Source organism: Dama dama, chromosome 19 (genome assembly GCF_033118175.1).
Source record: "Dama dama isolate Ldn47 chromosome 19, ASM3311817v1, whole genome shotgun sequence".
NCBI lineage: Eukaryota > Metazoa > Chordata > Mammalia > Artiodactyla > Cervidae > Dama > Dama dama.
The window spans coordinates 81,755,148-81,770,827 of NC_083699.1; the positions used below are offsets into that span (position 1 = coordinate 81,755,148).

The window sequence follows — 15,680 nt, forward strand, 5'->3', positions numbered from 1 at the left end:
TATGCATCTTAACTATCTAAGGCCAGTATCCAAAGCACAGAAGGCTTCCTGTTTTCCTCCATCCTGGGTTCTCAGGGTGCACCATGGGGGTAGGGGGGCAGCTGCAGTGGCTGATGGCTTGGTCCTTGTAGAACTATTAATAGAATGGCAGGCAACATTCTTTGTTTACTGGGATGGCAAGCAATGTTCCCTGTCCACACATCACTATAGACACAATGGAAACAAATAACCTCAAAAGCAGAGATGACAGTCAAACATAGTAAAACAATTTGGAACCGATGAGTATTCATTACTTTTGTATTCTGAGTCTTTATTACTTTTGTTTTTAATATAATTATGTAATTGTAGGGCTTCCCTGATGGCTCAGATGGTAAAGAATCTGCCTGCAACGCAGGAGACCTGGATTCAGCCCCTGGGTGGAGAAGGTCCCCTAGAGGAGAGCCTGGCAATCCACTCCAGTATTCTTGCCTGGAGAATCCCCATGGCAGAAAAGCCTGGGGGGCGACAGTCCATGGGGTTGCAAAGAGTTGGACACGACTGAGTGACTAAGCACAACACAGCACTTGTAAAAGTTCACATAATTAAAATTTTCGTGATGGCTCACAAAACTCCTGAAATAGTTAACAGTCAGCCCTGGCGAGCCAGTCCAAGCCAGCACCAGCAAAAGGAGCCAGCAAAAGGCGGGGGGCGGGGCGCACACTTGTGGATGGGCAGCAAGTCCGACTTCCCCTCCTCTTCCTTTTCTGTCCTCAGCCCCAGAGAAGATGGTTTTCCCAGATATAGAGACAAAGATGGTCCCTGTTCCACTGCAGGCTCCATGCTTACTCTTGGCCTCGGCCACAATCCCAGTCCTCAGCCTGTGCTAAACCTCAGCTGAGTCCCCGCCCTGGACCGGCCTCCCGGCCCTTTCCTGGCTGCGGGCGCTGAGCCACCAATGACACCCAGAGGCCGTGGCCTCTGCGGGTCTGAGGGACCACAGAGGAAGGCTCTCCGTGGCTCAGGCCTGGCTGGAGGTCTATTTTAGGATCCCGGCTGTGGACATGGGGTAGCACCGCCAGCCAACTGTGCTTTGGCAAGTGGGGACCTATAATTAGCCTCTGCCTGAGGCTCGAATAAACCCCTTGTTGATACTAAACAACAGTGAAAGCAGGAAGGCCCCCAGCTTCCCGGAGCCCAGCGCTGCCCAGCCTCCTCGGACAGAACCACTTCATCTGCTGGGCAGCGTCCAAACAGTCCCAGGCCGCCTCGGGTCCTCATCCGGGGTGAGGAGGAGAAGCAAGGGCAGGGTCCCAGCCTTGCCTCCTATCAGCCGGCACCTCTTACCGACTCCTGCGCCGGGGCTCCTGGCAGCCTCCTACTTAGAGTCTGCAGTCCATCGGGCGGACGTCACTGATTCCCACAAGACGCGCCCCAGCCGTAACGCAGCACATGTAAGAACTAGTGTGTTTATTCTGGACAACTAGACATGGGCGACTGCATCCCCAGGCATCTTTCTGCTTTTCCAGATTTGTGTGCCTCTGAGTATGGTACACACATACCGCCACTCATGCCCCAGGGTTGAGTTTTGTTTTTAACTTTTTCTGTCCAACCCCTCGTCCCCACTTTTAAAAGCAGACACAAAATGAAGCTGTACCCAAGAGAACAGTTTAAACCTGGAGCTCCCTCAGTGGCACGCCCGACCTTAGTCTTTATACATGTATATATACTTATCTATTTATGGCTGCACTGGGTCTTCCTTGCTGCCCAAGGGCTTCAGTAGTTGCACACGGGCCCTAGAGCTTGTGGGCTTCAGTAGTTGTGGTGCACAGGTCCAGTTTCCCCGCAGCATGTGGGATCTTCCCAGACCAGGGATCGAACCAGTGTCCCTTGCATTGGCAGGTGGATTCTTAACCACTGGACCACCAGAGAAATCCTGCATAAGTCCTTGCTTTATTCCTTTTCTTAAAGGTGGTCTTCCAAATGGTACAAGCTTCAGGCCTGTCCTGCCCACATCAGCCCCACATGGCCACATAGTTTAGAGCACTTCTGAAGCCATCTTCTCTGTATCAGGGGTTTTGAGCCCACAATCTGGACACCTTCTACGCCTCGAGGTCCCATACCGGGGTGGAATATTTGCCAGGGGTACAATTGTGAGAAGATGAGCAGAGTGAGTGCCCTGAGCTTCAAATTCATCATCTGCAAGATGGCATCACTGAGCATCCAGAGACAAGGAAAGGGACTCCTGATATGGGGGTGGCAGTGAGTGAAGAGGATGAAGAGAGGGCTGGGTCAGAGCTGCCAGAGATAGTCCTCAGAGGCCTCACTTAGCCAGAGCCCTTGAATGAACTATATTCAACAACATAACTATATCTTCTTATTGTCTGTATTCTTGATGCTCAGACAGCTGGGGCCTCCTTGACAGGCAGAGACTGTGCTTTCACGGGGCTAGCAAATCCTAGAGATAGTAACTACTTACCTGGGAGAATGCCTTCGAGATGCAAATCAGCCCCTTCTGAGTCAGTACCCCAACCTGACTCCTGTTGCTGGCTCTCACCTTCCAGGAGGCAATATTCTTCTGCTCCGACCACCCAGGGCTAGGTGCCAGAAAACTGGGGACCACCACTGTAGCATAGAGACCACTGAAATTATTTAAACCAGCCAGTCCCACCTGCTTACCTTGCCATGCCCATTTCTTCCCATGAAAACCACGATAAAACCTTTACCCATGCTTTCCCCTCACCCCTTCCTGACTAACCCTGGTGCTTCTCCAGATGTTGATGGAATGGGCACCACAAGCCAGAGCTTGGGGACACAGCAATGAACAAGGGGCTGACCTGAGGAGGGCTACTTCAGCATGGTGAGATGAGACTTTGCTGGGGAAACAGGACACACAGGGTGGACCAAGTCCCAGCTCCAGGTGGAAAGAATGGTGCTCTTCTGATCCAGTAGGGTCATCCTGTGTGGTTTGTCCACGTCATTGATTTTCCCAACAGCAACCTCATCTTCTCACTGCTCCAGCCCCACTCTGACACACACAGGGGAGAAGGAAACTGGTGTCTGTCTCCTTCTCCCCATTCTTTCTCATTTCACTCCAGTCTCTGACCTCTGGTGCTGGAAGTCCTCCACCAAGTGAGCAAAGAACTTGCAACTCACTAACTGTTCAGAGCAAAGGAATGATAAGAGCTTAAAACAGTCATTTGCATCATTTTAGTTTTTCAATTTTACATATTTTTATTAAAGATAACTTGTGCTGTGCTTAGTCGCTCAGCCCTGTCCAACTCTTTGTGACCTCGTGGACTGTATCCCTCCAGGCTCCTCTCTCCTCGGATTCTCCAGGCAAGAATACTAGAGTGGGTTGCCATGCCCTCCTCCAGGGGGTCTTCCCAACCCAGGGACTGAACCCAGATCTCCCACATTTCAGGCAGACTCTTTACCATCTGAGCCTCCAGAGAAGCTGAAAACATAACTTACATATAGTAAAATACACAAATCTGTAAGGTACAGCTTAACAAATTTTTACCTATTATGTGTGTTAATCATTCAGTCATGCCTGACTCTTTATGACTCCATGAACTAGAGTCCACCAGGCTCCTCTGTCTTTGGAATTCTCTAGTCAAGAATACTGGAGCGGGTAGCCATTCCCTTCTCCAGGGTATCTTCCCAACCCAGGGATCAAACTCAGGTCTCCTGCATTGCAGGCAGGTTCCTTACCATCTGAGCCACCAGGGAAGCCCCTTTACTTATTATATATCCGTGTAATCATCAGATCCAGATATGGAACATCTGGGTTTTTTTTAAATTTTATTTATTTATTTATTTTTGGCTACATTGGGTCTTTGTTGCTTTGCACAGGCTTTCTCTAGTGGGGGCTACTGTTCATTGCAGTGCAAGGGCTTCTCATTGTAGTGGCTTCTCTTGTTGTGGAGCACAGGCTCTAGGCACTCTGGCTTTCGTATTTGTAGCACATGGGCTCAGTAGTTGTGACATGTGGGCTCTAGAATGTGCAGGCTCAGTAGTTGTGGTCCATGGGCTTCATTGTTCCCTAACATGTGGAGTCTTCCCAGATCAGGGGTCAGATTCATGTCCCCTGCATTGGCAAGTGGATTCTTTACCACTGGGCCATCAGAGAAGTCCCTGGAACATCTCATCACTCCAGAAAGTTTTCTCAGGTTTGCTTCAATTTTTTTTTAATTTTATTATTTATTTTTATTTTTGGCTGTGCTGGGTCTTCATTGCTGTGTGAGCTTTTCTCTAGTTGTGGCAAGCAAGGGCTTCTCTGTTGCAGTGTACAGGCTTCTCATTGTGAAGGTTCTCTTGTTTCAGAGCATGGGGCTCTAGGACACACAGGTTTCGGTAGTTGCAGTTCCCCGGCTCTAGATCATGGGCTCAGTAATTGTGGCACACGGGCTTGGTTGCTTAGGGCATGTGGGATCTTCCTGAATTAGGAATCAAACCTGTGTCTGCTGCATTGGCAAGCAGATTCTTTACCGCTGAGTCACCAAGAGAGCCTCTTGTCTCCTTCTTTTAAAATACCAGTTAGTTTATCCCCCAGCCCAAACTGAAGATTATACAAAAGTCAATATGTGAAAAAATATATGTTTTTTAAAAGAAGTTTCTCAGGTTAAAAAGAGGACCATCCCCCCAATTCCCACCTGTGGGGATCTTGAGAGGTGTTGTGGTTCAAGTTTGAAAAACCATTCTTCTCCATAAAACCTCTGAACTGTATACAATGTTTATGTTCATATGTATGTTTTCAGAGTGGACAGAATTCTAGAGCTGTCCATCATATGCTGCTGTTGCTGCTAATTCACTTCAGTCGTGTCCGACTCTGTGAGACCCCACAGACGGCAGCCTACCAGGCTCCTCCGTCCTTAGGATTCTCCAGGCAAGAAGGCTGGAGTGGGTTGCCATTTCCTTCTCCAATGCATTAAAGTGAAAAGTGAAAGTGAAGTCGTTCAGTTGTGTCCGACTCTTCACAACCCCATGGACTGCAGCCTACCAGGCTCCTCAGTCCATGGGAGTTTCCAGGCAAGAGTACTGGAGTGGGTTGCTATTGCCTTCTCCATGTCCATCATATATTTAAATATAAATAGTTAAGTTTAAATAAAATTGAATGCTCCCCTTCTACAGTTGCCTTTACCACATTTTGAGTGTTCCATAGCCACGTGGGGCCACTTTTTGGCCCACGCAGTGTAGAACAGTTCCAACGTCATAGAAAATTCTGTTGGACAGCACTGGTCTAGAGAGTTCATCAGCTTCTCAAGGCGTCCATGACCAGAAAATGTTAAGAGACACTAGGTTGAGCCAGTGAAACTTTGTTTAAGGAGCCAGAAATTTCTCTGGAGAGCCAAAAGCTCATCATTGTGAAAGAGGCTATGGACAAGTCTGCCTTAAGTAATCTTTTTGCTCCAAAATACAACCCTAAAAGCCCTTAAAATACATCCAGATTTTAGACTTTAGTGTTTATCTCCTCCTCTCTTAAAGAGCGATACTTGAATTCTAAAAATACTTGCCATGAGAAAAGTGCTCTCAGTGCCCAAAGCCTCTGTGCCCAGCATGAGGCCCAGTGGGAAGTGGGAAGACGTGGCAGTGACCTTGTCCTTCGGTGTGTGGTCGTTCTAGGTGGGCGAGGCGGTCCTGGAAAACGCACGGCTCATGCTCCAGACAGAGAATATCCAGGCGGGAGCGGACGACTTTAAGGAGAGGTAACACTCTGCAGCAGAGGGGACTGTCCCTCCACACCCAGGACTCCTGGGCCACTTGGGTAATGTGTCTGCAGCAGACACCTCAGTGTCACAGAAGGCTGGGTGGGATAATAGCGGTCCTGGGAGAATCCAGAACCAAGACCACTCCGCTCAAGCGCTCCTTGTCGACACAAATAGGTCTAAGGCCTCAGAGATTTCACGAGTGTCACTTGGTTTACAGCAGGGGTCTCAAAACTCATTGAACATTAGAATCACCTGAGAGGCTGATAGAACACACAGATGGCTGTGCCCACACTCAGAATTTCTGATTCAGTAGGTGGTACCTAAAATTCACATTTCTAACAAGGTCCCAATGATGCTGATACTCTGGTCCTGGAAACACTCTTTGAGAACTACTGGTTTGGATTTATGCTTCTCAATTCCAGCTGCAATGAGAATTACCTGGGCACTTGAAAGTGCCAGTACACAAGCCCCACAGGCTAATTAAAACAGAGTCCCAGGGATGAGGCCAGGCCTCTGTATCTTTAAAGTTCCCCAGGCTTTCTTGATGTCCATCCAGCCTTGAGAACCACCTCTTTGGAGTCTAATACAGTATTTCCAGAAATGTGGCTGATTAAGATCATTTTAAGTGGTATGAAGATTAACATTTTATTTTTAATGGTCGTTGATCTTTAATGTTACCTTCTATTTATGGCCCATGAAACTGTCTTTCCACTATAGTGCTACCATTTATAGTATCAATTTAAAATTTATTTAATATAAAGAGCTTTTAAAGTTTGTTGATTTAAGGTTTGCTCTTTAAGTAGACGAACGTGAGGAACAATAAAAAGTAAATAATGGTAAAGGAGATAAACATTTAGGGCAAAATCATGGAGGAGAGTGAGTTTTGCAAAACACTGGCCTAATGGAAAAGCAAAATGAAGATGCCCTTTTATGGATGAGCACAGTGATTTTGAGAATATTTTGTGGGAAAGGTGTCCTGGGAGGTGAGCAAATGGGTGAGTCATGGGATTGTTATTCCACAAAATGACAAATATGAAGAAGAAAGGTATATAGTTGGGAGTCTGTAGGGAAGACCATGATCCCACAGTCATTCTTATCTTAGGAATAAGAAGGATGTTGTGATGAAACTCCAATACTTTGGCCACTTGATGCGAAGAACTGACTCCTTGGAAAAGACCCTGATGCTGGGAAAGATTGAAGGCAGAAGGAGAAGGGGACGACAGAGGATCAGATGGTTGGATGGCATCACCAACTTGATGGACATGAGTTTGATCAAGCTCCAGGTGTTGGTGATGGACAGGGAAGCCTGGCATGCTGCAGTCCATGGGGTCCAAGAGAGTTGGACACTGAGGGGCTGAACTGACCTGTGATGAAAAAGGGAATCCCCACCATCTCCTCAGATCCCTAGTCTTTTCCTTTCTCTGACACCAAGCTCCTCTGCCTGCTAAAAGGCCTCCATTAGTGGCCACTCTGGAGTCAAAGAGACTCTCAATCAGCCAGGGTTGCCATTTACCCAGCACTGGTAGCCAATGTTACAGGCACACAAAGAAGTGGATCCATCATCCAGTCACGATGACTCAGTGTACAATTAAAGACAAACACCAGTAAATAGCAATTCACACTAAATTTAATGTGGAATTTAATTAAGTGTGATAAAGCAGGATCTGGCTGAAATGTCTTTCATTCATTTATTCCTTTTGGCATTAATTCATTCATTCATACATTCATACATACCTTTGTCCTGCCATTCAACAGAATAGAATGTAAACTCACTGAAAGCAGGGGTTTGATCTATTTTGTGCCCCATTGTATCACCAACTCCTAAAACAGAGGACATGAAATAGATGCTCAACAAACATTTGTTGAATGAATGAGTTCAACATGTCTTTGAATGTCCACTTATCCCAGGCCCCTTGCCAAGTGCTGGGAGTGAAGTGAATCAGGCATGGTTCCTGACCTCAATGAGCCCATAGTTTAATGTCGAAGACAGAGGAATGAGCAGATAGTGGTCTCACTGAGCATTTATGCCATCACTGAGATGAGCCCAAATGAGGGAGGTTGGCAAAAGAGGTGATACCTGATTTGGATCCTGAACTCATGTAGAAGTTGACCAGGAAAATAAAGGACACATGATTTTCCAGGCAGAATGAGCAGCATGTGCCAAATTGGGAGGACATGAGAAGACACGGTGTGTTAGTGGAATTCCAAGCAGCTTGGGAGACCGGGGCATGTAGAGCAAACGATCCTGGAGGACCACATCAGCCATTCCAAAGGGCTCAGACATTATCTGAGACCAGAGGAGACCCTCAGAAGGGGTCTGAGCGGTGGCCCATCATGACCAGACTTGAGCTTTAAAGGAAGCTTTGTAGTGGTAGAGAGAAGAGGCAGGCAAATGAGTAGGAAACAGTGGGAGTGAAGGGTCTGGATTGGGACAGTGGTTGAAAAGTCAGTTTATCAGATTATTGAGGAGCCAGAGGATGTGACAAGCCATCTCAGCAGAGAGATAATTCACTGTGGTTAAGTACAGTCACTCTTCGGGCAATACTGTGAGTCTGGGAAGACGTGAGAAGGCAGGTGTAGTTCAGGGCTGGCCTGGGATGGTAGTAGTGGGCAGACTTGAGGGATGGGTTGAAGAACTAACTGGCTGGATTTGAAAATTGTCTACTTAGCCTGAAGAGAGAAAGTTAAAGGTAAATTCCAGACTTTGACCTTGAGTAATTTAGAACACTGGTGATTCTTTGAATGAAATGGAAAATTGGGGAGGGAAAGCTTGTCTAAAATTCAGGCATTGATAATGAGTTTGGTTTTGAGGAAGCTGAGTTGAGCTGATGGTGGAGCAGTCAAGCAGAAGTGATGAGATGCCATAGACACTGTCATGTCAGGGAGGCCTGCAGCTCAAGGCAAGATGGTTCTGGGTGCCATGAGCACCCAGGGATTCTAACTGAAGCACCACTCGAAGTAGGGTGGTAAAAAAGGCTAAAAGTTTAACACCATCCTTGGGGGATGTCACAGAGATATTTCAAATCCTCAGAGGACTTCCCAAAAAATGGTCTGTAGGGGACCAAAACCTCCAGTAATGCTGAATGGATCATGTGCTAGAAGGGACCAGGCTCCCTGGACAGGTGAGCAAAACAGGACTGATGAGGCACATGAGGGGTTCTTCCAACTTGGGTCAAAAGGGACCAATCCCCATTATACAAGTGGCTTTCCATTTCAGCTGGAGGGACAGGATTTGTCTCCAAAGGGACTAAATGTTAATAAGAATACAATCCTTCAAAAAAGAATACATTTGGGTAGAAAATGTAATCCCATATATAGAACACAGACAGATGCTTCAGAAACTATCCTTGAGTGTGGATTCAAAGATACAGGTCCAGCTCTGAAGGAAGTCTCTGGTGGTATGTCACAGGGCTCTGTCCTCAGACTTCTCATTTACTACTTTTAACTGCAAGGTACTTGAAAGCAGATGTGACAAAATGACCAATGATCCAAAGCCAGTAGGGGTGGTGAAGAGTAGGCTGACAGAATCATGATTCTGGTCCCAATATATTGGAATAATAGGCCAATGAAATTGTAAGAGGATTGGCATGAACTCCTATTTTGTGATTCAAATACTAGGTGCACTTAGAGAAGACAGGAAAACTGGGTTTCAAGCAGCTCTTATGAAAAATGTTCAGGGGTTCTCCTTGTTTAGTCAGCAGCAAATACAGCTGGTCAAACTGAAACAAACAAACACAAACAAAAACTCACAATGCAAATCTTAGTGTGTGATGATGAATAAAATTAAAGGGTTTAAACAAAGGAGCAGACAGTCCCACAGGACTCTGAACTGATCAGGTAATATCTGGAGTTTTACATTTCATTCTCTGTATCACATTTTAAGAAGGATGTAGACCAGTGACAGTATTTCTAATCATTCCACAAATATATCTTAAACCTGGTGCTGGGAAAACAAAATGGAAAGGGTCACAGACCCTGCCCTCAATAATGATGGATATGAAAACTGATTTACATGAAGAGTGGAGGAAGGAAGTAGAAATATTTAACCTGAAGGAGAAAGGTCTTGGAGGGGTGGAGGGGATGGAGACAGGATGAGAGAGTAAGGGAGTATCACCAAATGTTTGGGGACAGCCAGTGAAGGATTTAGACTGACTTCAGGTGTTGCAGAGGATGGAACTCAGCCTCTTATAGGAATGGAAACTAAAGCTCTTGAAGGAGGCAATTTGCAATAGTTAGAATCATTCAAAAATGGCCTGGTGGCCTTGGGCGATGAGGTCCCATTGCTGGAAGTTTTGAAGCCGAGCCTGCATGATCACCTATCAATAACACCGTCAAGGGATTGTCACCTTCCAGGAGCTTCAATAGTCAAACACTTAAGTTCCTTAAAATTCTAAGACCTTAAGTTGCTTTCTGGAATGAGAGGTGTGAGATGTCTCCCTTCTGTGGATAGATGAGGGTAACATGTGAAATGTGACTGAGTGGATGGCGGTGGAGGAAAGGGGTGACACTGGGAGAAATTGGAAAAGATGTTGGATAGTTGTTAGAAAAAAAGGCCTGTGCAAACCAGAGATTGAAGTGACTCAGAAGTGATGGTTTCACACTTGTATCTGTGCATGTATGTGTGTGTGTGTGTTATTGCATGTGTGTTAGTCACTCAGTACTGTCTGACTCTTTGTGACCCCATGGACTGTAGCCCACCGGGCTCCTCTATCCATGAAATTCTCCAGGCAAGAATACTGGAGTGAGTAGCCATGCCCTCCTCCAGGGGATCTTCCTGCAGGCAGGTTCTTTTCCATCTGAGCTGCCAGGCAAGCCCCGTGTTATTGCATAGTTCACATATAAATCCAGGTCTCCAGTTTCTATAGAAGAGAAAGGCACGCCCCTTCTGATGCTGCAGTGTTGGGGAGGGGATGGGCAGCAGGGCCCCTGTTGCTGAAGCATGTGTGTTCCTAGGCGCATCAATCCCCACTTCTAACTTTGGCCTGGACCTGGCCCTCGTCACTCATCTGTATACCCCTCTTGGCCCCTGAAGGCACCTGGGTTTGCAGCCACAGTCCTGAAATTTTACATGGGCTCTTTGGAGAGAGGAACACATTCTTCATTTTGAGATTATTAACACATAGCCTGGTAATTAGCAGATTCTCAGTAATGTTTGTTAAAGTATCCTCAGGTTAAAAGGATGACAATTAGAACAATGATGACAGTACTGGTCTCCTTACCTGGATATGGTCTCTTGGAGAAGCTTTCCCTAGAACTCCTTGCTTCCAGTGCTCCATGAGGCTCGTACTTTGTTAGCCCAGGTGCCCTGTTTTCAGCAGTTGTCTGCAATCATTTTTATTTTAATAAATCAATATGTAACAATGCATTAACAGTGCCCTCAAACCCACTGAGGAGAAGGAAATGATGACCCACTCCAGTACTCTTGCCTGGAAAATCCTGTGGACGGAGGAGCGTGGTAGGCTACAGTCCACGGGGTTGCAAAGAATCAGACATGACTGAATGACTTCATTTTCTTTTCTTCCTTTCAAACCCACTGAAACACTGACTTTTAATATTCATTTCCTGACTATCCCATAATTAGCCTGTTGGTCACATTTATAATCTGATTGTTTTTCCTTGGGGTTATCCACTCCTGCTGATTGGATTCTTTTACCTACAGGTATGAAAATGAGCAGCCATTTAGAAAGGCAGCAGAAGAGGAAATTAACTCTCTGTATAAAGTCATTGATGAAGCGAATTCGTCAAAAATGGATCTGGAGAGTCAAATAGAAAGCCTGAAAGAAGAACTCGGCTTTCTGTCCAGGAGCTATGAAGAGGTAGGTGGGGACTGGGCTGTCTACAGATCCAGAAGCCCTCACCTGTCTGGCTGAGCTTCACAATGCAAGTGACAACAGCCTTTCTGTGTCACTTGCCCTGGGCTATGGGTAAAATGCCAATAAAATATTTTCAGATTCTTATAGTGGGTGAGGTTATTGTGAGTCTCAAACTCAAATTGCTTCAGGGACCAGGCAGGTACATAAATGGCGAGGGAGCAGGTCCAGGCAGCAGTGAATGATGGAATGTGTGTTGAATTAAAGGGAGCATCTCCCAAGGTTCCTAGCTAGGACCTTTTTTCAACACTGGACAGAACAAACGAAATAACTCTGAGAGTAGATTCAGGCTGTAGCTTAGTCACACTTTATAATAAAATTAGGTCAGATCAGAGTGACAAGACCAAAGGGGCCCACCAAAGGTGATGTGGTCCAGTGTCCTGCAGAACTGCACTGATTGTAAACTACATCACACCTGTCACTGATCTAAGATCTAAAATGCTTGCAGTTGAAAAAGTGAAAACCCACTTAACCATGTTCACATTGGGAAGTTACTTCTTTTGTCCAACCTTAAACTAACCACTTCCTCCTGTTCTTAGTTCCATGTTTGTCACCCTTTTTAAAAGGTACCCCTTTTTAAAAATTTCACAGTTATCTTTAACTTTCTTTCTGCCTACTCTGACTTTTTGAAGTTCATAAGTTTCATCTTGCTTTTGTTGCTTACTCTGTGTTGTGATTTATTTTGAGTTTTGCTTTGGATGGGTCTGGGATTGTGAAGACCAACCTAAGAAATGCATCCTAGGGAGAAGAGAATTTGGTGCCCAAGCTGCCTGTCTCTGTGAAGCCCCACGATTGGCGGCAGCAGCCGACTGAGAAGCCAAGTATCGCTCATGGAGCTGGGCTTTGGCTGCTAGAACTTCATGTCTTTCCTTTCTCCTCTTGAACTCACTGAGGTGTGTGTTGTCATTTTCAGGATGTGAAAATGCTGTACAAACAGCTGGCAGGGTCTGAGCTGGAACAACTGAATGTTCCCATTGGCACTGGGCTGGATGACATCCTTGAGACGATCAGAATTCACTGGGAAAGAGATGTTGAAAAGAACCGGGTGCAGGCGGGAGCCTTGCTCCAAGCTAAGGTGAGAGACAAGACCAGCACCCTCACTCTGCCCTGTGCAGAAGGAGGCCGAGCAAAGGTGAATAGTAGCCAACATGTGAAAGAAGAAAAGCAACCATTTCAATCTCATTAGACAGAAAAAAACATGCAGTTTACAGCAATAGTTTTTTGCTTACCTGTCTAAATGCAGAAAATGTTTAAAATGTTAATACTCAATGTTGGCAAGCATGTGGGTGCTCTCCTGAGTTATTGGGAAGCACAAACCAGTCTGACATCTTTGAGGAAGGGATTTGATGGTATGTATTGAGAGTCTTAAAATGCCCCTACCTACCAATTGAATAATCTAGACCCCATCCTAAAGATATAATTGAAAATATAGATAAAGTTTACATCCATATATACCCACTGAAGCTTTATTATTACAAGGGTGAAAAAATTGGGAGGAAAGACAGACAAATATTTAACAACAGGAGAAAGAGTAAGCCACAACCTGAGGATGCAATAGAATATCAGGCAATTATTAGAAATTAGATTTATGAAGCATTGACAGCAGTATGGGGACTGCTCAGGCAATAAGGTAAAATGGGAGTAATAAAGAGAGTACAGAATGCTATGTACCAGGGGTCAGCAAACATGCTCGGTATAGAACAAGATAGTAAATACTGAGGCTTCCTGGGCCAGAGGTCCTCTGTTGCAATACTCAGCTCTGCCACTGTGGCATGAAAACTGCTGTGGACAGAAAGTACCAGTGAGCATGGCTGTGTTCCAGTAAAACTTTATTTTCAGAAACAAGAGGTGAGTGGGCTCGATTTGGCCTTTGGACTGTAATCGCTGACCCCTGCTCTACCCAGTAGGTAAACCATTCAAACAAAGATGCTAAGCCTCAAGAAAAAGTCAGAAGGAAGTTTAGTTTATTGTACTTCAATTATACCTTTATAATTATATAATTTAGGGCTTCCTTGGTAGCTCAACTGGTAAAGAATCCGCAATGCAGGAGACCCTGGTTCGATTCCTGGGTTGGGAAGATCCCCTGGAGAAAGGATAGGCTACCCACTCCAATATTCTTGGGCTTCCCTGGTGGCTCAGATCCTAAAGAATCCTCCTGCAATGTGGGACACCTGAGTTCAATCCCTGGATTGGGAAGATCCCATGGAGGAGGCATGACAACCCACTCCAGTATTCCTGCCTGGAGAATCCCCATGGACAGAGTAGCCTGGTGGGTTACAGTCCATGGGGTTGCAAAGAGTTGGACATGACTGAGCGACTTAAGCACAATTATACCTTAATTAAGCTAAAGGTATTAGCATAAGCAGTGGTTTTCTTTAAGTGAGGGACCCATTTCATGTTGTAGTGTTTTGTTTTTTTTCTTGTTTTTGAGTATTTCTCAAACTTTTCTTAAATAGTATTATTTATATTCGTGGAGGGAAAGCATCTTTTATTAGACCTCAGAAATAAGAAAGGAATTAACCAGAAAATATAAAGCACAGGATTTGTTCTTCCCTCCTCCATCTCCCACCAATTCATGACTCTGGAATTCTGAGGCAGAGGATGAAAGAGCAGAAGAGGAAGGGAAGCAGAAAGGAAGTGAGAAAAATAAGATAGAATTTGAAAGAAGGCAAGAGGGTTGCTCTGAGATCTTGGTGACCATTGAGTGGGTCTCAATGCTGACTGCACAGCAAAATTATTTCAGAGCACTTTCAAAAATACCCAGACCCAAGACCAATTAAATCAGAAGGAGGAGAGGGACTTCCTGGCTTTTAAGTTCACTGATGATTCTAATACATAGCCAAGGTTGGGGACCATGGGTTGATCAAATCTACCAAAAGGAAATGAGGAAGGCCTTTTCTGTTCTTTCTTTTCTCAGCCCTCCTCAACCCCTGCCCCCACATATCAACAGGAAACTTCCCCACAGGGTCTTCACAAATGTGGACCTCCCCAAAGTTCTCCAGTCCAGAAAGTGTCCTCCACTCCCCAATTCTCTACCTTCTACCCCTTTCCAACACCTCTTCTTTCAACTCCTTGGGCCAGGTCACTACAACCAATTTCCACAGCAAATAGTGCCTAGTAACTCCATTGAAATACAGCCTCCACAACCGTGAGAGGTGAAACAATACAGAAAGGGAAACCAAAACATAGATTTGGTTTGGGTCTGTTGTTTCTTAGGGGACTCATGAATATTTACAATGAATGACCCTACAGACCATCTGTCCCATTCCCTCATTTTAGAGGTGAGGAAATTAAGACCCAGAGAGGGCAGTTGATGTCCTGAGGTCACACAGCTGGTTGTAACACCACTGTTTAGCTCTCCTGACTCTGGGTCCAGGGACCCTTTCTCTGCATTGGGCTGTTACTTCTCTTTGGCCCTGTTCCCAAAGCTAAATCATACTGACCCAGCAGTTTGCAAACTTGCTTTTGTCCCAACACCCCCGGGGTCCTTGCCACACCATAGTGATTATCTCTCTGGGAAAGGGTGGAGGGGCACTGTAATTAACAGAAATAAATTGTGCATCGCATGAAAAAGAAAAAATATTTTCGCTATTATTCATCCCCTACCCTCTTGAGAATCATCATCAGCCCAACAGTCGTTCAAACACTAATTCTAAACAGATCCATTAGAGTTTTTGTGTTTTTTTTTAATAGAGTAATCTGAAAGCTACATCTCAGAGAATACAGACAGTATTTGTTTCAGTTTGGCCAATGCTTCCAGTGGGCCTCTCGCAGAGAGGTGGAGCCAGAAAATATTTGCAGAATGAGTGAATTCTTCTAATCATCCATAGCAATCAGAACTGACAGCCAAAAGTCCTCCAATAAATAGTTTTGTCAGTTGCCATCATGCCCTCAGGGGCTGACTTTTGTCCAGCCTGAACATCTCTTGTCAGTTTCTTGGCGGCAAAGCATAAATGTGAAATAGCTTAGCACACACTTCTTTCAAAACTTTTGCAGAGAGATTACAGACATGTATTTAATTACCTCTCAGTCTGGAGAGGCTAAAAATTAATTGACATGATTAATTTGTCTTCATTTACATTCCCCCAGAAACTGATCCTGAGACAAATGTAGAAGTGTAGGT

The 15,680-nt window shown here is 45.3% G+C and overlaps 1 protein-coding gene across 1 annotated transcript in view; it reads left to right on the top strand.

The window, feature by feature from the left end:
* BFSP2 (beaded filament structural protein 2) overlaps positions 1-15,680 on the top strand; it is a 74,951-nt gene that overhangs the window by 42,815 nt on the left and 16,456 nt on the right. The window contains exons 2-4 of the mRNA XM_061167995.1: positions 5,602-5,684; positions 11,347-11,503; positions 12,471-12,632. Coding sequence (XP_061023978.1) covers positions 5,602-5,684; positions 11,347-11,503; positions 12,471-12,632 — 402 coding nt within the window. The remainder of the gene's footprint in view (positions 1-5,601; positions 5,685-11,346; positions 11,504-12,470; positions 12,633-15,680) is intronic.